General features: G+C 40.3%; 1 protein-coding gene across 2 annotated transcripts in view; it reads right to left on the bottom strand.

Annotated features, from left to right (window-relative positions):
• LOC117959851 (netrin-G2) overlaps positions 1–22,048 on the bottom strand; it is a 60,599-nt gene that overhangs the window by 5,216 nt on the left and 33,335 nt on the right. The window contains exons 5-18 of one of the 2 annotated variants that reach the window (XM_034897225.1): positions 20,351–20,380; positions 13,319–13,726; positions 10,900–11,013; positions 10,366–10,461; positions 9,320–9,399; positions 6,925–7,119; positions 6,568–6,651; positions 6,228–6,357; positions 5,952–6,185; positions 5,666–5,758; positions 4,780–4,872; positions 3,991–4,080; positions 3,198–3,272; positions 1,359–1,526 (exon numbers count right to left, since the gene is read on the bottom strand). In XM_034897225.1, the coding sequence (XP_034753116.1) occupies positions 1,359–1,526; positions 3,198–3,272; positions 3,991–4,080; positions 4,780–4,872; positions 5,666–5,758; positions 5,952–6,185; positions 6,228–6,357; positions 6,568–6,651; positions 6,925–7,119; positions 9,320–9,399; positions 10,366–10,461; positions 10,900–11,013; positions 13,319–13,726; positions 20,351–20,380 (1,890 nt within the window). Of the gene's footprint in view, positions 1–1,358; positions 1,527–3,197; positions 3,273–3,990; positions 4,081–4,779; positions 4,873–5,665; positions 5,759–5,951; positions 6,186–6,227; positions 6,358–6,567; positions 6,652–6,735; positions 6,804–6,924; positions 7,120–9,319; positions 9,400–10,365; positions 10,462–10,899; positions 11,014–13,318; positions 13,727–20,350; positions 20,381–22,048 lie in introns of both variants that reach the window. The other variant, XM_034897226.1, reaches the window with a different exon arrangement.

The following is a 22,048-nucleotide window of genomic DNA, read 5'->3' as shown; positions in this document are numbered from 1 at the left end:
TTGGAAAATGGCTGCAATGAAACAAAGAGTGAAAAATTTAAAGGGGTCTGAATACTTTCCGTACCCACTGTAGCTCATCTTTCACTTGAACCCATGATAAGATTAAGTCGTTTATAATAAAATATATCATAAAATATTAATAAAATTGAAACAGATTCCACAACCACAGCAGTGCGGTTGGTATCCTTGTGTTTTTGGGTCATGCACATTAATACTGGGATTGTATGTGCGCCACTGAGAGTGAATGTGTAGCTGTGTAAAATGTGTGTGCAAATGCATTAGTGTTTGGGATTGCATGGTCTCTTGCTCTAGAGATATGTGGTGTGAACTGATTTCTGTTGCCATGCTCGGTGTGCCATTGTGCTGGCAGATGAGCTAATGGGACCTTATATGTGCTGACTCCAAGGCCTGGCCCTGTGTGCGCCCCACCCGCCATGAGTTTACCCTCCAACCCCAGTTGCAGTCCATCTACAGATGGATCCAAATTAACACCAGATTTTCGCTCCACAGCTATACAAACATATTGACCTCTTTTTAGGACATGTCCTTAATAAGAGTAAAAAAAGGAAAACTACTCTGTGTTGCATACAGCGTATATAATTTTCCATAAAGATATAAGAGATACATTTGTCTACAGTACAGTCAGAAAATATATCAGTTCTCCAGGTCTCAGCTGCTAAAAAAAAGGTTTGCTCCCTGGGGCTCGAATGTCAAACTACGCCTATGCTGACCTTATAAAGTTGCTATTGCGAGTGTTTTATCAAACAGTTAAATGGTCTGCATTTATATAACACTGTTATGCCTTACTGGACAAAGCGCTTTACAATTTTGATTCCCATCACCCGTTCACACACATATTCATTCACCGATTGTGGCAGCGGTGCCATGTAAGGTGCTGGTGTGCCAGCGGGAGCAACATCAGGGTTCAATGTCTTGCTCAAGGACATTTTGACATGCGGACAGGGGCAACTGGGAATTAATGTGGTTAAAGGATGGCCCGCTCTACCTCCTGAGCCACATAGAGTCTACAGTACTGTAGACTCAAGGACAAGGATCACAAGGATCAATCCCCAGTTCCCTGGTACTGTGCAGTACTGTAGACTTTATGCTGATGAGAGCAGTGAAATTCTATGTTACAGAGCCAACACAACAAAATGTGTTCTCTAAAAATATCAGGACAACAGCAGTAATTTAAATTTTCACTGTTGGTCTACCTAGTTGTGGCAATCATCACTTTCAAAAGCAGTTGATTGAATTTTAAAAGTGGTAACAACTACAGCATCTCCTGTCCCAATCACACATACCACACACACACCGTCCCACTTCAAACACTCCCTCTGTCCCCCCTGCAGACTGACCGATGCAGACGCTCTCGTCATCCAGTTCGGCAGAGGCGTTGCGGAAGTATCCCAGTCTGCAGTGTTGGCAATTCTGGCCCCTGGTGTTGTGCTTGCAGCTGACGCATGTGACGATGTTCAGGTAGTCGATGTAGCTGCAGCGGTTGGAGTGGCCGTAGCACTCACAGTCTGAAAGAAAAGACAGATCTTTAAGTGTCTTTTGCTAGAGGAAGATAGATATACATGTTCATGGTATTGAAGTTAATACTAGGGTAGTATCCTTTTTAAAGTCTTCTTATGGGATTCTTCAGTGACAGTCAGTGAACAAATGAATGACTTAGAGGATGGTTTATGACTAGCCTTTCTGACTCTATATTGGTTCAATAAAGACAGACCACTCCCTCTCCATTACTAGACTGAGGTCTGCTGAGTCTGCTTCACTGGGTTGCACTGATTACTGATGGGAATTTGTGTGTGTGTGTGTGTGCGTCCGTGCATGTTAATTGTGTCTGGGAATTTAATTGCATTAGCTTATGAGTACATTATAAGCTACAGAATCATAACCAAGGGAGTTTGAGATGAGTGAGACAGTCCAGTAGGTGTTTTCAGACTGCACCTGACACCATGAAATCGGTTTGACACCACTTAACCTGATAGAAAACTTCCACTGCTTCTCCTCCATTTTCACTTTGTTCTTCATTTCCAGTCTTAAATTCTCTTTTATGAAGCGCTGCACAATAAGCGCTCTTAATTAAATTTTCTCTTTGTAATTCATGATGAAGAAGATTTGATTACAGGTTTTGCTCTGCATGCTTGTACGCTTTATAAATTAAGACTTCTTTCATATTTCATACCCTAAGAGCAAAGCTACAAAAAAAGGTGCTGTGGAGAATGGTGTAAGACCTTTTGTGTAATGTTTTCCACAGAGGCAGTAATGAAAGCCTGATACCATTTACAATAGGATCTGCTTTGTGCAGAGAGGTGCAGCAAGTGTTGCTCTACATTCTCACTACGATTATCTTGGCTGAGGCTGGTACCTAATTAAGGTTTTATTAAGCTTTAGAAGTTGGCTGCAATAGTGTGCTGCAAGGCATCACTGTCCTGTAAAGAGGCGTTTACCAGGCATGTTTATGCAAATACACATTTAAATTCACATTAAAAAGTCGGAGTTTAGCTGTTTAATCAGCCGACACATTATTATTTTATTATTGTTTGGTTGATGATGCCAGCTGAAATATTAATGAGCTGGTTTAAAAGGAAGCCAGTGAGAGTAGCACCATAAAGTGCCTCTCTCAGCACTAAGGAAGCCATACTAGCAGTGGGGGAAAAACTGCCTAATTAAATATAAATGGCCAATTACTTCAGACTAGAGAGGCAATGGGACATTGTTCCACAAATTAACATACGATTCAAGATGCTGCTTTATTGGTATTTATCAATTGTGAATTGTTAACGGTGAAAGACAGTTGCAATGAGAGTAAGTAAGAGAGCTGCCTGCATCAAAGAGTCTCTAAGGTTGAAGGAATAATGGTATATTTTGCTAACATCCTTTCTAAAATCAATAAAACAGAATGTCAATGTTGTCAATTGTTTGATGGTTTAAGATGATATACTTACCTTGATTATGCACATAAAGCAGACACAACCAAGAGGGAGTAGCATACGGAAAGAATTAGCAAAATGGAAAACATAAGACATGCGATGAGAGGGATTTTTCCACAGGTTGTCTGCTTTACAAACAGTATCCAATAAGTCCAATCACAGAAAAAGTTTACAATCCACTGATCTAAACCAAAGAATCCAAGCTTGAGTTTCCCGCCTGTATCTTCAGACCAGGTGCCGGTCATCTTGGTCTCTTACCTCTGAAATCATCGTATATGATCCCAAACAACTGTCTGGCCTGGGACTCTCCTGAGATCAAAAGTTTCAGAAGCCCTTGAGGGATGAAGGAATCTTTGTTTAAGATTTGTTTCCACATCGTTCTCTCTGCTACAGTCATCTAGAGCACTTTACCTACACACAGTTGGAGCAGGTATACTGTAGGTGAGCATCAGTACTACAGTGGATTATGGATAAGGTGGATGGGATTCCCACTAAATTGTACTGAAAAGAAGGGGAGTTCTTTCTTCTATAAAGCTGTTTACAAGTCTTTATGCAAGAAACTACTGTGGTGCTGCATTTGACTGCTTAATATTTTTTATTATTTGTATTTTCTGTGGTTGACTAGAAACTAAAGTGGCTTCTGTTTTCTAAACAATCTTTTTCAAAACACTCCAAAAAGGTCAACTTGAAGTTCACTCTTGCCCTTGAAAACTCAACTGCAATGGACTTTGTTGTGGGATAAGTAGCTGTTCTTGAGCTTTACATTGTATCTTCTTGAAGCCAATTTTGGTAAAATGTAAGGAGTAGAAAGTACTGATATTTGTGTTAAAATGTTAAGAGTAAAAGTAAAACGTTGGCACAAAAACAAATGGGAAAGTAAAATATATCCAAAAAATCTGTCTGGGTAGTATTTGTACTTTGTTACTTCCCATCTCTGCTTTTAATGTAGCTATAAATTGAATGAATAACCTGATAATGATAAATGTTCGGTCCCAATGTGCAACCATTTAGAAATTACTGTACTATTAAATAACACATTTTCAAATTCTACCTTTCTGTTTCTCTCTTTCTTTATCCTCTATCCCTGAAGTGTGTTTTGGGGTCTCATGACTCCCTCTTTCCCACTCAGGTTTGTGGTACACTACAAAGGAGCAAATCAATCTTTATTGACGTTGCACAGATTATCTCAGGCTGTTTTACCAAACGCAAATTACTGACAAGACATCAACCAATGATTTGTGAGAAGCCTTTGCTAATAAAGATCCCATTCACATACTCTATAATGTAATTGACTTAAAGTGCTCATATGAAGCTCATTTTCACGTTCATAATTGTATTTAGAGGTTGTACCAGAATAGGTTTATGTGTGTTTATTTTCAGGAAACACCATATATTTGTTGTACTGCACATTGCTGCAGCTCCTCCTTTCACCCTGTGTGTTGAGCTCTTTATTTTAGCTAGAATGGGGCGTCTCACTTCTGTTCCATTTTTGTTGGGAGTTGCACATGCGCAGTAACTACTGCTAGTTGTCAGTTGCAGACAATGAGGGAGTGCCACTCTAGCAGCTAGGGAAGCATTATAACGTGTGTTACAAAGTGACGTACGTTCGTCAAGGATGTAAATGCTGGACTACAATAGAGCTGCTTGGAGCAGTTTGTGAACAGAGTTTTCTCTGGAAAATGGCAAGTCCTTTTGCGGTGGACATTGGGCTTTTTCACTTTGTTAATCTACAACGTGCACAAAAAATATACTGCATATTTGATGCACCATTAATAATCAACTATAAATCAACAAGAATATTGCCACCACTTCAAGTAAATAAGATACCTCCTTTTTTTACCTTTTCTTTCTTTATGCTGGTCTTCTCCATACCCAGATGAGGTTGTTTTGTGTCCATGAGTCTCATGTAAGTGTCCCATAAAAGGATGGGAGACTGACACACCACGATCATCATTGACATAAGCAAAAATATGAGTTACATTTTATTGAAAGGTTGACACTGCTATATGTAAATGAGATACCTTCTCTGTGCCCAGAGGAGGTTGTTTTGAGCTTGTGAGTCTCATCTCCGTGTCCCCCAGACTTGGGCAGTGGAAAACTGTCACACCAAAATTATAATAACAGTGACAACCAGAAGCATTACATGAGGAACAATTTGTATGCTATTTTCCTCCGCTAAATAAACATCCCTGTTTTTTTTTTTTTTTTTTTCCCCATAGTTCTCCTGTCGTTTTTAATTCTTTTATCTTGAGTCTCAGACAAAAATGTTGCCAATGTTGTTGCCGAATATAGGTTTTTACTCCATAGCCTAAGTTTACCAACAGTCTACTATTTTGCTGAACAGAAACACACACATGAACTAAGATGAAATTCTGCTTTTCATAGTGGCCCCTTTTAACACTTGGAGGTTTTCAAGATTAGCGCATTGGAAAAAGTCGATCTTCTACTGTACAAAAGGTAAACTACAGCATGTAAATCTACTAAAATGCTGACTGATAAGTTTTTTTTTTTTTCCTAGTCTCATGTGCAAGTCTCAGGCTTGTGAGAGACTGCCCACAGTCGTCGTCAATATAATAAGCAAAAACAAAGATACATTCATGCTGCTTTCAGGAGGCTATTTTAGATTAAATTGTGCTGAAAGTTAATCTTCTATATATATCTAATGAACTACAGCTACAGTCTATTAAACTACAGGAACATCGCAGTGCTATATAAAAAAGAAATACCTTTCCTTTCTGCTTTTATTTCCTCCTCCCTGTGGCCAGATGATGTTTTGTGGCCATGAGTCTCGTGTACGTTTCCCTCAGGCTTGTGGGAGACTGACACGAAACATTTTCCATTGACATAGTGAGACAACATTTTGATAAATCTCTTGTGTGTAACTTCCAATGAAAATTGCCAAGTTTTAAACCTCAAGTTTACCTCATTGTGAAAGTTTACCTACGACATATTTCCTACTCTGCAAATAATTACAGATAGGTACAACCACTATAGCATGTACAAAAGATATACCTTTGCTTTCAGATTTTCTTTCCTCCCCTTGCTCTGATGAAGTTGTTTTGTGGCCATAAGTTTCATGTTCGTACCTATGAATCTCATGTTCGTGTCCAGGAGTCTCTCGTACGTGGCCATGAGATGCATATACGTGGCCATGAGGCTCTTGTTCGTGTCCAGGAGTCTCTTGTATGTGTCCATGAGCTTCTTGTACGTGTCCTTGTGTCTCTTGTATGTGGCCATGAGTCTTTTGTACGTGGCCATCGGCCTTTTGTACATTGCCATGAGTCTTATGTACGTGTCCTTGAGTCTCTTGTACGTGGCCATGAGTTGCATATGCATGGCCAGAAGTCTCTTTTACGTGTCCATGAGCCTCTTGTATGTGTCCATGAGCCTCTTGTATGTGTCCATGAGCCTCTTGTACGTGTCCTTGTGTCTCTTGTATGTGGCCATGAGTTTTTTGTTTGTGGCCATAAGTTTCTTGTTTGTGGCCTTGAGTCTCTCGTACGTGGCCGTGAGATGCATATACATGGCCATGAGATGCATGTACGTGGCCATGAGGCTCTTGTACGTGGCCATGAGTCTCTTGTATGTGTCCATGAGCTTCTTGTACGTGCCCTTGTGACTCTTGTATGTGGCCATGAGTCTTTTGTACGTGGCCATGAGCCTCTTGTACATTGCCATGAGTCTCTTGTACGTGTCCTTGAGTCTCTTGTACGTGGCCATGAGTTGCATATACATGGCCAGATGTCTCTTGTATGTGTCCATGAGCTTCTTGTACGTGCCCTTGTGACTCTTGTATGTGGCCATGAGTCTTTTGTACATGTCCATGAGCCTCTTGTATGTGTCCATGAGCCTCTTGTACGTGTCCTCGTGTCTCTTGTATGTAGCCATGAGTTTTTTGTTTGTGGCCATGAGTCTCTTGTGCGTGGCCATGAGTTTCCTGTTTGTGGCCATGAGTTTCTTGTTTGTGGCCATGAGTTTCTTGTATGTGGCCATGAATCTCTTGTATGTGGCCATGAGTCTCTTGTAAGTGGCCATGAGTCTCTTGTAAGTGGCCGTGAGTCTCTTGTACCTGGCCGTGAGTCTTTTGTACCTGGCCGTGAGTCTCTTTTACCTGGCCGTGAGTCTCTTGTACGTGGCCATGAGTCTCTTGTACGTGGCCGTGAGTCGCATATACATGACCCTCTTGTATGTGGCCATGAGTCTCTTGTATGTGGCCATGAGTCTCTTGTAGATGGCCATGTGTCTCTTGTACGTGGCCATGAGCGTCTTGTACGTGGCCATGAGCGTCTTGTACGTGGCCATGAGCGTCTTGTACGTGGCCATAAGCGTCTTGTACGTGGCCATGAGCGTATTGTAAGTGGCCATGAGTCTCTTGTACGTGGCCGTGTGTCTCTTGTACGTGGCCGTGAGTCTCTTGTACGTGGCCGTGAGTCTCTTGTACGTGGTCCTGAACCTCTTGTATGTGTCCATAATTCTCTTGTACTTGTCTAATCTCATGTCTATGTTCCTCAGATGTGTGGGAAACTGAAACACCACAATTGAAATACCAAGCAAAAACACTTTATATCCTGTGTTCTTTGCAACCTAAACAACAAATAAGCCATATCCATCTTTTAAACATTCTCTCATCTTCAACTTTTCTTTCAGTCACTTGAATAAATGTAGATATAGCAGCATTAAGTTGAGTTCACTGATAAGCTATTATGTCACTGAAGGGACACATTTAGACCATAGTTTTGAATTTCCAGTGGCCATGAACAGTGAAAGTATATCTACTGCATATGTCCACCGCTCCAATTATCTACAGATAGCTACAACCACTACAGAATATACAAAAGAGATACCTTCCTCCTGTCCAGGTGAGGTTGTTTTGTGGCCATGACTCTCATGTCGGTTTCCCTCAGAATTGTGGGATACTGAAACAGCACAATTTCTTTATTAAAATGGCAAGCACAAATCTAGATACAATCTTTGATGCTTATAATTCTAAGGGGACATTTTTTGCTACAAATTGCCAACATTAAATTGTGGTGAAAGTTTGTCTACTGCACATTTTCATCACTACAGGTACACTACAGTATATGAAACTACTAGACCTACTACTACATACTGTATTTAAAAGATACCTTTCCTGAGCCCGGATGAAAGTGTTGAGGTTGGATTTCCTTATTTCCGTCATTACAGGCAAACTACAATATACTGTACTTATTGCCACCACATGCAAGCTATACCTGTCATTTCATCTTTTCTTTCTCTATCCTCCTCCTTTTCCCTTTCCACACTATGCTCCGATGAGGTTGTTGTTTTGTGGCCATGAGTTTCATGTACTTTTCCATCAGACATGTGGAGGACTGACATACCGCAATCATCACTGACATAACAAGCAAAGATATGCAGTATTTATGAAAAGACTGCCACCACTACATAAAAAAGATATACCTTTCCTTTCAGCTGTTCTTTCCATCTCCTCGTGCCCAGATGAGGTAGTGGTTTTGTTACCATGTGTCTCATGTACTTGTCTCTCGGACTTGTGCAGCACTGAAACACCACAACCGTCATTATCATAAGCAAAGCCAGCAAGAAGAGCAGAAATGTAGACATATTCCTGCCCATTGCTTACTGTTAGTCAAAATTACAAGTATATCTATTGCATATTTACACCACTACAGGTTAAGTACAGTTAGCTATCGCTACAGTATGTATAAGCATATACCTTTATGCTCCTCCTCCCTTTTCTGCCCATGCTCAGATGAGGTTGTTGTTTCGTATCCATCAGTCTTATGCACGAGGCCATGAGTCTGCTGTGCACGGCCATGAATCTGTTGTGCACGGCCATGAGTCTCTTGTACACGGCCGTGAGTTTCTTGTACGTGGCCAAGAGCCTCTTGTACGAGGCCACGAGTTTCTTGTTTGTGGCCATGAGTCTCTTGTGCATGGCCATGAGTCTCTTTTACGTGACCAAGAGCCTCTTGTACGTGGCCAAGAGCCCCTTGTACATGGCCATGAGTCTCTTGTACGTGACCAAGAGAGTCTTGTACATGGCCATGAGTCTCTTGTGCGTGGCCATGAGTCTCTTGTGCGTGGCCATGAGTCTCTTGTGCGTGGCCATGAGTCTCTTGTACGTGGCCATGAGTCTCTTGTACGTGGCCATGAGTCTCTTGTACGTGGCCATGAGTCTCTTGTGCGTAGCCATGAGTCTCTTGTGCGTAGCCATGAGTCTCTTCTACGTGGCCATGAGTCTCTTGTGCGTAGCCATGAGTCTCTTCTACGTGGCCATGAGTCTCTTGTACGTGGCCATGAGCCTCTTGTATGTGGCCAAGAGCCTCTTGTGCGTGGCCATGAGTCTCTTGTAGGTGGTCATGAGTCTCTTGTGCGTAGCCATGAGTCTCTTGTGCGTGGCCGTGAGTCTCTTGTACGTGGCTGTGAGTCTCATGTACATGGCCCTCAGATGTGTGGGAAACTGTAACACCAGAGTTGTTATTGAAATGTAAAAACATCTTTATTTCCAGCCAATCAGCCGATAAACTATATCCTTTGTAAAAATATTCTCCAGTATTTTCCTTTTCTGCTTCAGTCACTCAATACCAAATTTAGATTTAGCTGTATAACGTAAGTTAACAAATTGGCTATCATGCCACTAAAATGACAAATTCAGATGCATTTCTTGTTGCAGTTGTTGTGTGGCCATGAGTCTCATGTACGTGCTCCTCAAAGTTGTGGGAGAATTACACACCATATGTAAATAGGTAAAATTAAAGAGAAGATCCATCTCTACTTTTTCTTTTAGCTATTATTTTGTCCGCGTGTCGAGATTAGGTTGTTGTTTTGTGACCATGAGTCCCATGTACCTGCTCTTCAGACTTGTTGGGGACTAAAACCCATTTTTTATTTTTAGCAATAACAAGCAAAAATGTTGATGCATTTCTGCTTTTTCCTGTTTTCAGGGGTGAGTTGCCAAGTTTAGCTTGTGAGAAAAGTTTGTCTACTGCATATTTACTGCACAACAAGTTAACTACAGTATGTAAATCTTGAAGAACATTACCTCCACTACATATAAAAGAGATACCTTTCCTTTCAGCTTTTATTTTGTTATGCTCCTCACGCTCCCTTTACTCCCTGTGCTGAGATGAGGTTGTTGTTTTGTGGCCATGAGTCTCATGTACGTGCCCCATAGACTCGTGGGAGACTGAAACACCACAATTGTCATTGAAGTAATAAACACCAAAAAAAAAAAATATATATATATGTATGTATATGTGTATATATATATATATATAGTGTTGTCATTGTTTTTAGGGGACCATGTTTGCTGTGAGCTACCAAGTTAAACTTTTGCATGTTTATCAACTATATAGTTCCATCACTACAGGTACACCACAGTATATAGAACTACAAAAGCATTGCTACCAACACATAAAAGAGATACCTTTCTCTTCGGCTTTTGTTTCCTCCCAGTGCTCAGATGAGGTTGTTGTTTTGTGGCCATGACTCTCATGTATGTGTTCCTCAGACTTGAGGGGGGCTGACACACCACAATCGTCATTGACATAACAAGCAAAAACATCCAGTGGTATAAATTTTATGTGCCCTTTTCTCAACAACGCACCCTGAACAATATACATTCTGGATCCATTTTTACTTCATCTTACTTTTAGTCAGATAAAAATATGACACCACTACTATGCCAAACTTATGATTCTAGCTCTGTTGCTTATGTTGAGTGACAGAGTGTCATGTCAGTGAAGAGATTAATTTAGTTATTTAGATATTAGATTAGATATATTTAGAATTTAGAGATATAATTTTTTGTTTTTTTAAGGTCCAAGTTTTCACTGTAAGCTGTCAAGTTTCACCCATAATAAAAGTTAATCTACTGCACATCTACCGCGCCAAAAGTAAACTACATTATATACATACCATACAATGTAAGACATTGCTACTACTACACATAAAATAATACCTGTCTTTTTAGTTATTCTTTCTTTCTTCTTTTTCTCCTCCTCCTTGTGCCACGATGAGGATATTGTTTTGTGGGCATGAGTCTCATGTTTGTGTCCCTCAGACTTGTGGGAGACTTGACACATCACAATTGTTAATAACACAACAAGAACAGACATCGTATTAGGTATTTCACATGGTCTTTTCTAAGCACCCTGAACTTTATAATTAGGTTGATACTGCAGTGAGTAAAGATTACTGATATTGTCTGCCTTCCTCTGAGACCTAGTTTTCCTTTTGTCTTCTTTTCTCTCTCTGTCTGTCAGATAGTGGATTGCCCCATCGGGGGCTTCAGCCTTGGGCTTGGGAAAAAGCTGTGAGAGTCAGAGAGGCTTGAGCAACTCCTTCATCACCACACCTTCACTCTGGGTGTAAAAAAAAAAAGGCATGCACTTTCTTTTATCTGATTGACATACAATTTCTGACTGGTACTTGTAACTCTCCGTATATGCTTGTTTCTTTGTTCCCTCCTTTAACAGTAAGACAAAATCTGTCTCTGATCTTATTTCTGTTATTGTATTTACCCAAATATGAATATTCATTGGACTGTATTGTATTACAGTAACATCTTATCATGGGTGTACCTCCTTAGTGTGTGTTGATTTAAAAACCTACTGTATCTTGCACCCAGCACAGCGCAAAGCCCGATGCAAGTGTCTTTTCTAGTTTAAGACCGACGCAATTGTCAATTACCCGTCCAGCGCCCACTTTGTAAAAACAGCAAATACGTCTGTGCCTATCTGTGTGCCCATGGGGGTGCTGGTCTTACAGGGAGATGTGTTCAGATGCATTCTTGCGGTATTGCTGTCTTTAGGCAGTGGAAAGGGTTCAAGCCACTGACCAACAAAAACCTGGTCTTAAGTCAATAGCGCAGCATTTCATTGTTAATTTAACAGCGCAAAATTTAAATGCGCCTAAGACGTGAACATCGTGCACACGCTATGCTTGTTACACACACAGGGACGCTGAGAAGCACAAAGCACAAGCCTCCTCTTCCTTTAACATTTCCATTCACTGCAACACAGTCACAACTCAATAAATCAAAAACCACACTCCTCCTCACAGAGGTGATTAAGACTGAAAATACAAATAACCAATCACATGAAGCAAACACACCATGCACGTCATTGAGGGACTAATGATCACCAGACCACTAGAGAATACAATGCTTCATGCATCCATCTGTGTTTCCCCTTGAGGTGTTTTTGTACAGGCGATGTACATCTCCAGTTGTTCTTCAGAGGGGTGCATTCTGCAAGCATTCTGCTCCCCTGCGGAGCGTCCCCTTCGGGCTATCTCCCGCCCACTCGCTTCCCTTCATCCCTCCCCCTCCCTGGGGCTCCAGTGAGACAGGGCGCCAGCAGCTGTTCTCACAGCACCCTCGACCATTTCACACAACTGGCATCATGCCATCCTTACATCTCATCAAAGTAACCCCTGACTACCTCTTCTCATGTCCGACTCTGGCCCCACTGGACCTACTCTCTCACACATCTGTCAAGGCTGCACGCACACACACATGCATACACACTGAAAAAAAGCAGTGTGTGGGGAAAGCAGGAGTTGGAATCACAGTTGTTTCAAAAGGCTGATGTAGCACAGCAGTGAGCATAAATGCATTTAATCTCAGTAACCCATGCTGCCTCGGGGGTAGGAGTGATTCAAACTGTTCTTGGCATTAATCTCAATCAGCCCAGCCGAACCGTCTGACATCAGACACTGGCAGGCAGAGTATTCGGTGTTCTTGCTTGCGCTACATTGACAGACAGAAGGGACCTCAAAGATCACATGACTGTTTTATTTATATCTTGCCACGTTATATATTTATGCTCCTCCATGACATAGTATTTTGTAATCTACCTCAGTTAGTCAAGGTTAATGTTAAGAAGGGTGTTTTGGGCTTAGTCCTGATTCTGTCTCTCCTGTTAATTCTTCATATCTCCCCATCACTCCGATCTTGTGACTGTTGTTCCACAATCCTTTTCAAAGTCTCTGAATGAGGCAAAGACAATGTCAGCGAAACCCAGACATTTCGCAAACCTACCACTGCCACGGCTTAAACTGCCACTCACTCACTCACTCCCTCGCTCACTCACTCACATTAACTAGATTTCACTGCCACTACCTAAATTGAATAAGCTTCTCTGACATACGATATCATGCTGAACAACATAAGATTATTAAAGCTTGTGTATACAAGCACGTTAGTCACATTCACCTCCTGAAAACTGTCCATTTTAGAAAAGTTCCACACAATAAAAACCATCATGCTGGCTGGAAATGAATATGATTTCCTGATTCTAAATTAGATAATTCTATTTTCTGGCAACCAATACTCTATGTGCTATCTACTGTCATCTACAGCTATGGGTTTACCTTACCTCCTTGCTCACTATGCCTCGGCTCTGAGTGTTTTTCCTCAGTTTTGTGCAGGCTTGTATGATGGTGAAGATGAGTCAGGACGGACTCTATTGTCAGTGGTTGTAGATGGTGATGATGATGATCAACACCTGAATGATGTGTTGACTCCTTTGGGGCTGGATGAGACAGATGTGAATGTTCAGGGATTGTCTCTAAAGGTGTGAACTCCTCTGGTGTCAGGGACACTCGGTACTCCTCTGACGCAGAGGATGCTGAAGGAGGGTGAACCTCTGCTGTAACGAGAAGTGTGTCAGATTCTCCCAGGGGTACCAGTGAAGGCTCAGACAAAGGCCTGGTGTGTAACACGTTGTCTGTTAGAGGCGTTGAGTTGTCTGTAACTCTGGTTTCTGCTGGTGGAGCTGTTGTGTCTGCTGCATCAGTGGCATGAGGACAGAGAATTTAAATGCAATGAGGAATGAGCAGGCTAATGCATTACCACAAGAGATGCAGCCTCAGATTGTTTATCCAAAGAAAGCCTTACTTTCCTCTATTTTATCGTCAAGTGCATACACACATACACACACACACACACACACATACACACACACAGAAGTGAGAACACAAAGTGTGATTTCACACTGCTGAGATAGGCTAAACTCAAAAACTGTGCCATAACCCTTTCAGTGCTAGAAAATTTTGGTTTTTCTGCAAAGCACAGTGACAAAGGTGTGACTATTGTTAATATGGTTGTAAAATCAAATCATACCGTTTTTTTCAAAGTGTATTACTCTGTTTTACACTTACAATGGTTTGTACGGATATGTTTGCACACACTCAGTTTTGTGATCCATATCTGAGAGATGACCAATAATGGAATTGTGTTCAACAGCAATGGATTTATTAATTACTGATCTACCATGGTATAATGTGCTGAGAACATAATCTGAATACACAAAACTACTGTACTTGATTTATGGAAAATGAAAATGGTTAGGTGGCCACATTTTTATTCAGTGGTTAGTTAATGAGAGAAAATAGCACACTAGTGAGGCAGACATTCAGACTTTTTCTAAATGTCAAACTTTTTCTAATTTCAGCAGAACATTTTCATGCGCTGCACACAACACCGTTACAACATTAACATTATGTATGTTGTACAGAGAATGTCGACATTTTAATTTGTCCAATAGTAATTCATAATAAAGATTTTGATCTGATCTCTAATCTGATTTGTTCTTGTTGCTGATTAACAATTTTTTTTTAAAAACACTTTATGTGAACAAGACCGAATACATGAGAGCGGCCTTGTAACACATCGGCGGTTTTATGGCACTTTTTAGACAAACTGTGTGACAAACAAAAAGTGTCCTAAAACTCAAAAGGACTATGTTAAAATGTGTTGCTGTCCACCTCCATGGTAAAGTATATATTTTTTAATAAACTAGTCCCCTGGAATGCAGAGATGGTGAAAGTGCCGTCAACTATGCACAGGATAGAGGGATCTCACAGGCTCTAATCTTAGGCTAGCAGGGGATAAATAAGCTCTACATCATCAATAAAAGCAGGAGTTTACATAACTTTTTTTATAAGATTTCTTTTTCTGGGGTTCCCTTCATAGTTAGTTATGTTAGAGACAGTGGATAGGAGAGATGGGGATGATACGCAAGAAAGGGCAGCAGGTTGGATTTGAACCCGCGCTGCTGCAGGACTCAGCCAACATGGGGTGATCGCCCCACAAAACTTTTAACCATCATACTTTTATAGCTCTCCATTCTAGTATGCAAACTTGCAAGTTCCCACCAGGGGTGGGAATCTCGTGGCACCTTTCCATTCAGATGCTAACGATTCAATTCTTTACCAATTATCAATGTATCTCGATGCAAAAAAAAATTTTATGTACATTTTCATGCGTGATTTAAAAAAAAACATAGAATTTAGATTTTGACATATACATTATTTGTCTCACACAAGTTTTACTGAAATGTTTTGTCTACTGAGGTTTTTATTCGTACTTAAGCCTTAAACATGCTCATGAAAGTCACCTTCTCTCAGTGATTTTCCATGTCGGAGGCTCAGTTGTGTTCAAAGGTGGAGAATTGGCTTCTTAGAACATGAAACATGAGGTGGTCAGATGTAATGTGATAAAGTAGATGAACAGCCTATACTGTATTTGTTTTGCCTAATTTTTTTATTTGTCTTGTTATCATGTCATGTCTATAGTATATTCGAAATTACTGTGTTTTTTCTTCCTTTTGGCCATTTTTGTGTTTTTTTTTCTGCACTTTTGCCTAAACTCTAAGTTGTTTTCCATTATCCATTTTTTTTTCCATTATCCATTTTTATATATATATATATATATATATATATATATATATATGAAATTAACTCAGAGCCTCGAATCGTTCCAAGGATTATTTTTCCCACTCCTAGCCCACCTACACTTAGACCTTAGACTTAGACCTACACTTAGACCAGGATGGTGAGGATTTAGACAATTGAAATATGACTTTCCAACCCCAAAAAGTAAAAGGACAAAAAAGGCGAGGTCCTAGTGTCATTTTCCGCCATGCAACAGCGCCATCAGTCTCTCACACAATGCATCAACAATCTAAGATGATTCATTACATAATCCTGTGACATGTGCCTATTTGTACAGATGGACTCACTTACTGTCCCACAACACAATCTCTGGCGCGCACACACAAACACACACACACACACACACACACACACTACAGCAAGCATACAGTGTCTAGTCCCTGCTCAGACACATTTTTAGGTGTATTCCACACAAATGCATTTGCATATAATGAGATCATTTGTCAGTTAAATTAATGTAGCCTGAGAAATTATAACAATAATGTTTAATGCCACCTGTCAGTCTAAGCATTCTTATAATTTATTACCGGTGTGCTAGACATTTATTTAGCTCCACGCTAATGAAGCCATTGTGATTTTGGCACAGTTAACGTTCTGCCAGAACACCTAATCGTGGTGGACTGAGTGATAGCATGGATGCTATTAATATGTCACATGATTTTCCAGACATGAACCAATCTCTCTCAGTCAATCTTTATAAAAATGCTAAGCTTTCCTCAGATGGGATTGAGAGGAGGATGGTGCACAGATAGGATTGTTGTTGATCTAGTTTAGTACATGTGAGGTTGCATAGACTTGTCTGTCTGCATGTATCTACTTCTTCTTTATTCAGACTATTTTGCAGCCCTGGGATCTAATTTAAAAAGATGGCTTGATACTGTAGTATGACTGGGTATTAGGATTTGGTTTTTCTGACCTTCCCTCCCCCTTAACCAAATGCCAGTCAGCCTGTTGACCAATGGGCTGCTGTGTCTGTAGATCAGACTCTCTTGCCAATAGCATGCTAATCCTCATCAGAGCATACTCAGTAACTGGGACAGGGACATGACAAAGGGTGCAACTACTATGACATGCTGTCCAACCCATAAGTCCTGCTGTAATGTGTATGTGTATGTACAGTATAAGGATGCAGTTGTTTTTGCAGCACCGACCGCCATAATACGGTACTTATACTGGGATTTGCTTTTTCAAAATTTTTGGGGAAAAAAGTAATGAAAATAGTGAAAGTAGTGAAAATGTGATTCATATAACCAACTTTTATATGGATTAAAACTAAAACTAACTAAACTCTCAAGCTGCGTCAACAATTTTCTACATAATATACAAATAAACTCAATAATAATATTTCAAAATTTTCACAATAAAAGCTTTTAATGCATATATAAATGCCATTAAGAGCCAGTGAGGGTAACCGATAATATAGTTATAATTCAAGAGTACTTTATGTGATCTAGTTTTGTCACAGGACCTTCAGCCACACAATACGATGCGTGCGTGCGTGTGCGTGCGATGGCTGCTCTGTGAGAGTGGAACCTAGGACCTAGATTGTTTGTTGTTTTAATTTATTTTATTTTTATTTTCATTTTATAAACTTGTGCAGCACTTTGTGATCCTGGTCTGTGAAAACTGCTATAGAAATAAAGTTTACTTACTTACTTACTTACTAGATCCCTGGGAGGAAATAGAGGGGATATAGATGATTTATGGGTTTGACTGAACTGCACCATATGCCTGCCATAACCACACACACACACACACACACACACACACACACACACACACACACACACACACACACACACACACACACAAAAAGGCAAAAGTAATACTCTACAATAGTATGATCTTCCCTTCTAGTGTCACAAGTTTTTTTTTTTCTCATATGTTGTAAATTACATGAATTAATTGTTTATATTTTGTGCATTTGTAATTCATAGGGCAGTGATTTTATGAATGTAATATGTTGATTAACAGAAAATATATCATACATTTTTTTATGACAAAAAGGCAAAAATGCACTGGTTTCAGCTAGTCAAATGTGATTTATTTTTTATTTATTTATTTTATTTCTGGTTTTCTATGATAGTTGATTGGATAGCTGATGGTTTTTAAAGTGTTGTGTAGACAAAACATAAAATGATGACGGGCGGCATTTTTTTTTTACTATTTTCACAAAATAGTTTGATTATTGACAATGAAAATAACCAATAATTGCAGCCCTGTCATAGAGGTGTAACAAATAGTTCCAATGATCACATTATGACTTTAGATGTAAAATCAAGCATCTACATTTGACGTCCTGTGTCCTTCACAGCAAGTTTGAAATGGCTTACAAAGGACTGTAACTCTGTGTGTACAACGTTTAAAGTCACAGCTAATCAGTGAATTTGTTGACTTCCCTACTGACGTCAGCCAAACAACAAAAGTGCTGTGGTGTTCAACAAACGTTCTTAATGGATTTCCTTTAGACCAAAAAAGAGAAGAAAGTCTGTCGACATTGCAGCAGTACCGAAATCCCTGCTCCTCCCACATCCTAAGTGCTTTTCTGGTGGAACATGAGCGCTCCGCTGGCTACCAAGATGACAGGTTTAAATTTAACTTGAGGCGTGCAGGCGCTCCGAGGTCCACTTTACTGTACATTCAAGCAGCTGACAGAATCTGTTTAACATCCATCCCGAGTTGCCTAAAATCAGTCAGTCAGAACAAATAAAGTCTTTATGTCCATACAGTGTGACGCCCTCGCTCTCAGGACGGGACGACCCACGGCTGGCATCAACGTCAGAAATATGACCAGGGAAACAGCTGATTTACAGCCAGTAAATTGTGGGATGAATTATATATGATATATACACAAACCCACTGCTTGTCAGCATCTAAGCACAACCACAGGAACAAACATTTGCTTTGTCTTAATAATATTATATATATAATTGGATTATTATTAGTATTATTCATAGGTATGCATTCACCTGTTAGTAGCATTTGATGTGTTGTTGAGGAGTTGGTCAAATTTGATCATATTATCTTTAACTCTGCAAAAACAAATAGGAAATTAGGAAAATATCTGCCCATCTAGTTAGATTATTTCAACCTGTTTAACATACAAATAAACTTGTTTAAAGGAATAGTCTGACATTTAAGGAAATTATATGCGTATTCACTTTCTGGCAGAGTTGTAGATGCTACCAGAGAGGACTGGTGCCACTTTCATATCCGTCCGTCAAATAGGTTTCCAGTTTTTGTGCTAAGCTAAACTAAACTTTTGCTGGCTGTGGCTTCATATTTGATGGGCAGACAGGAGAGTGGTATCGATCATTTTATCTAACTTTCAGCAGGAAAGCAAACATTCCCGTTTCCCACAATCACTTGAAGGAAGTCAGAAAAAGTGAAAAGGATACCTTACTCTAGAAATTTTGTGAAATCAATTGTAATTATGTAACTGCAATGGCAGATGTTTCCAGAAGTTTTAAGTAAATAAGTCTTCCATGAAGATTAGAGAAGATGAAGATTTCTGCAGAGGGGGCGGTCTGCAACATGTTTATCTACAAAGCAACTGCAACTGTCAAATACTCTCTGGCTATGGTTGATGTACTTAACTTCAGCTTCCCAAGGGGCTCCAAAAGGCTCATGGGTAATAGCTGGAGACCTTTCAGCTTCTGAAATGATTGCTCTCAGCTCTCTCAACTCTCAGCTTTGCCCTTGGTTCCATCCACTCTCACCTTCAGGTTCCCCCTGTGTTCCACCTTCAGGTTTACCCTGAGCTTTAGCTTCACCCTCTGTCTCAGCTTCAGCTTCAGGAGCAGTACATGTTTTAGATGAAGTTGACGTTGTGGATATTCAGCAACACAAGCAGAAACTAAATCTGTGGGAGACTAAATCACTAAACTCATTATCAGGCCATTAGCAGGTATCATTCTTCTCTTTGACAGATCATACCCATTATTTTGTATCTAATTGTGAGGGGAGACCTTTTCAAAGCAGACTTCTGCAGTGCAGTTCAAATGCTCTATGTATCCATGCATCAGCCCAATACTGTCCGGCCATGTGTAGAGCAGCCCAGTGCTGTCAGGGTTGATGTTGCCACTTTGCCGATCGTTTCTGTCTAACAGCTCAGAGGCTGAGAGCCTTTCCGCAGAGAGAATCCCTAATCAAATTCCCTTTTATTCCTGCCTCCCCAAGCTCCTCACCCGGAATCACACTGCATTACAACACACTAACATATGCCCACATCCTTCTCCTATTTCTGTCTCTGTCTCTTTTCTCTCTCAGCTCTCTTGCTGCCCCCCTTTCTTTAATTTATCTGCAGCACTGTCTTTAGTCTAAATAAGAAAAGCAGAACTGTGGAAGAATTCCTCCTGTGCAGGTTAGTGTGATGTGCTGTGATGAAAGGACATGGCGACAGAGAGGCCTATTAATAATGAAGCACGCAGGGCCCAAGCTGCAGCACTGAGAGAGGAGACGCAGGAGAAGAGAAACGAGTGACTAGAGAGCCAGCTGAACATCACAGGAGAGAGGGAGAGTTTAGGAGACGTGCAGAAAGCCTGGTATATGGGTTAAAATGAACATTTCAACAACAATGCAACAAAAAGGGGGAAAGACAATACAGGAAGAGAGAGATAGAGAGAGGGGGGTGGAATACCCCCTCCTCGGTTTTGCTTTGCATTATTACTTACTAGAACCGGAGGGGGAGCCAGCAATTGTACCTGAAAGAGAATAAGAAAAGGGAGAAGAGTTGAGGACTTGTTTATTTATGCATTCAATTTGCCTAAAGACTTGACTCTGCCTCATTCATCAGACTCAGGTGGCAGAGAGAGAGCTTAAGAGCTGTTCTGCAAAATAAGGGTTTGTTGCAGACCGCCTCTCAATGTCCTTGAGTAATTACTGGGTCTGCACTGCCTCCTCCATCCTCCCTAATTTAACCTGTTACTCTAACCCCAAAATCCTCACATTCAGAGGTCCTCATCGTATATGTATGTTTTCAGAGAGCGCGACCACTTTGCTACGATTTAATCAAAACTTTATCCCTTTTTTCCCCCATGTTTTTCCAAATTGTTGTAAGTTAACTTAGCTTGGCATGCATAATGCAATCTGTAGAGACCAAACTGTTTCGTGAGCCATAGCCATCTTGTTAGCATTTCAACCGAGTAAGTTGCAAACATTTGAATTTTTAAATTTCGCTAATGGAATTCAGGGGTTTAAAAGGGTGGTGATGGTCTGTGTGTCAGTACCATTAGGACTGGGTTGAAAACAATAACATAAATAAAAAAAAAATAAAAAAGTGCTGACAATAGAGCCATTCTCTGCAGTGTATGTGCAGGTGTATGTGAGTGTGGATCTGCCTGTGTTTCTCTCTCTGTACATGATGTGAGTGTGCCTATGTTTGTTTGAAAGGAGAAAACTAGGGAGGGGCTGCCCTAGATTATCATTTTATCATAGGTAGCTACTGTAGCATTTTCCAAGAGGATTTCCCCCCCACTCACTCCCACGCAGCTGGGATCTGCTCTCTGCACTGAGGTGACGACAACTCGGAGAACTCAGTGTCTCCATTGTCTTCTCTCAACCTCTCCTTTCTTTTCAACTTGTTCCCTTGATCCTGTTTTTCATTTAGGACCTCAGAGGGATGACAAAACCTATACACCCATCGGTATAGAGTGCTGGAGAATGTAGTTTAAAATAACTGCATGTCTGTTAGTTTTTAAAGATAAAATGTTTTGTCATAATATATCAACTCTGATTAGAAAGACAAGCAAAAATAACTGTAGAATAGGAGAACAAAAGAGAATAAGCAGAATACGAACCATTTAAAGAAATATTATTGTCCCTGTAAAAATTTCCATTGGCTACTCTGTTGTGACCATATTGTTTCTGTAGTCAGAGGCACACATTCTCCTCATTCACAGAGACCAAAGTAGGATTTATTCCTATTCTTAGCTTTCTAGTTTGCGGACATTATCTAAAAGGCAAAGGACACTAGTTGACTGTGGTCTGTGCTGGACATATCATATCATATATTCTTATAGAGCACCAAGGTAACATACAATTATTGGGCTAAGACAGCAACATCAGCTGTTAATGGGACCAGCAAGCTTAAATCTGCACTAATCATATATTTTACATTAACAAAGGATAAAGTAACCACGTGTATGAACACAGAATTATCTCTTGAATCTGCAGTTCCCATCCATTCTTTTAGGTGTTTTAACCTTTTTAGCTAATTGTTTAGATTTTACTTTTGTTTTGTTTTGGTTCATTCTATCAGCTCTCATTGGCATAGTTTTCATCTCACTTAAGCGGAGAAGCTTTTTCGCTTTCTTAGCAAAAGTCAGATAACATTCATTTCGGTCTCATGTTTGTATGGTAAATAAGAAGCT

Source organism: Etheostoma cragini, chromosome 16 (assembly GCF_013103735.1).
Source record: "Etheostoma cragini isolate CJK2018 chromosome 16, CSU_Ecrag_1.0, whole genome shotgun sequence".
Taxonomy (NCBI): Eukaryota; Metazoa; Chordata; class Actinopteri; order Perciformes; family Percidae; genus Etheostoma; species Etheostoma cragini.
The sequence above is the reverse complement of the archived record's forward strand: the minus strand, read 5'-3'. Positions and strand labels throughout refer to the sequence as shown.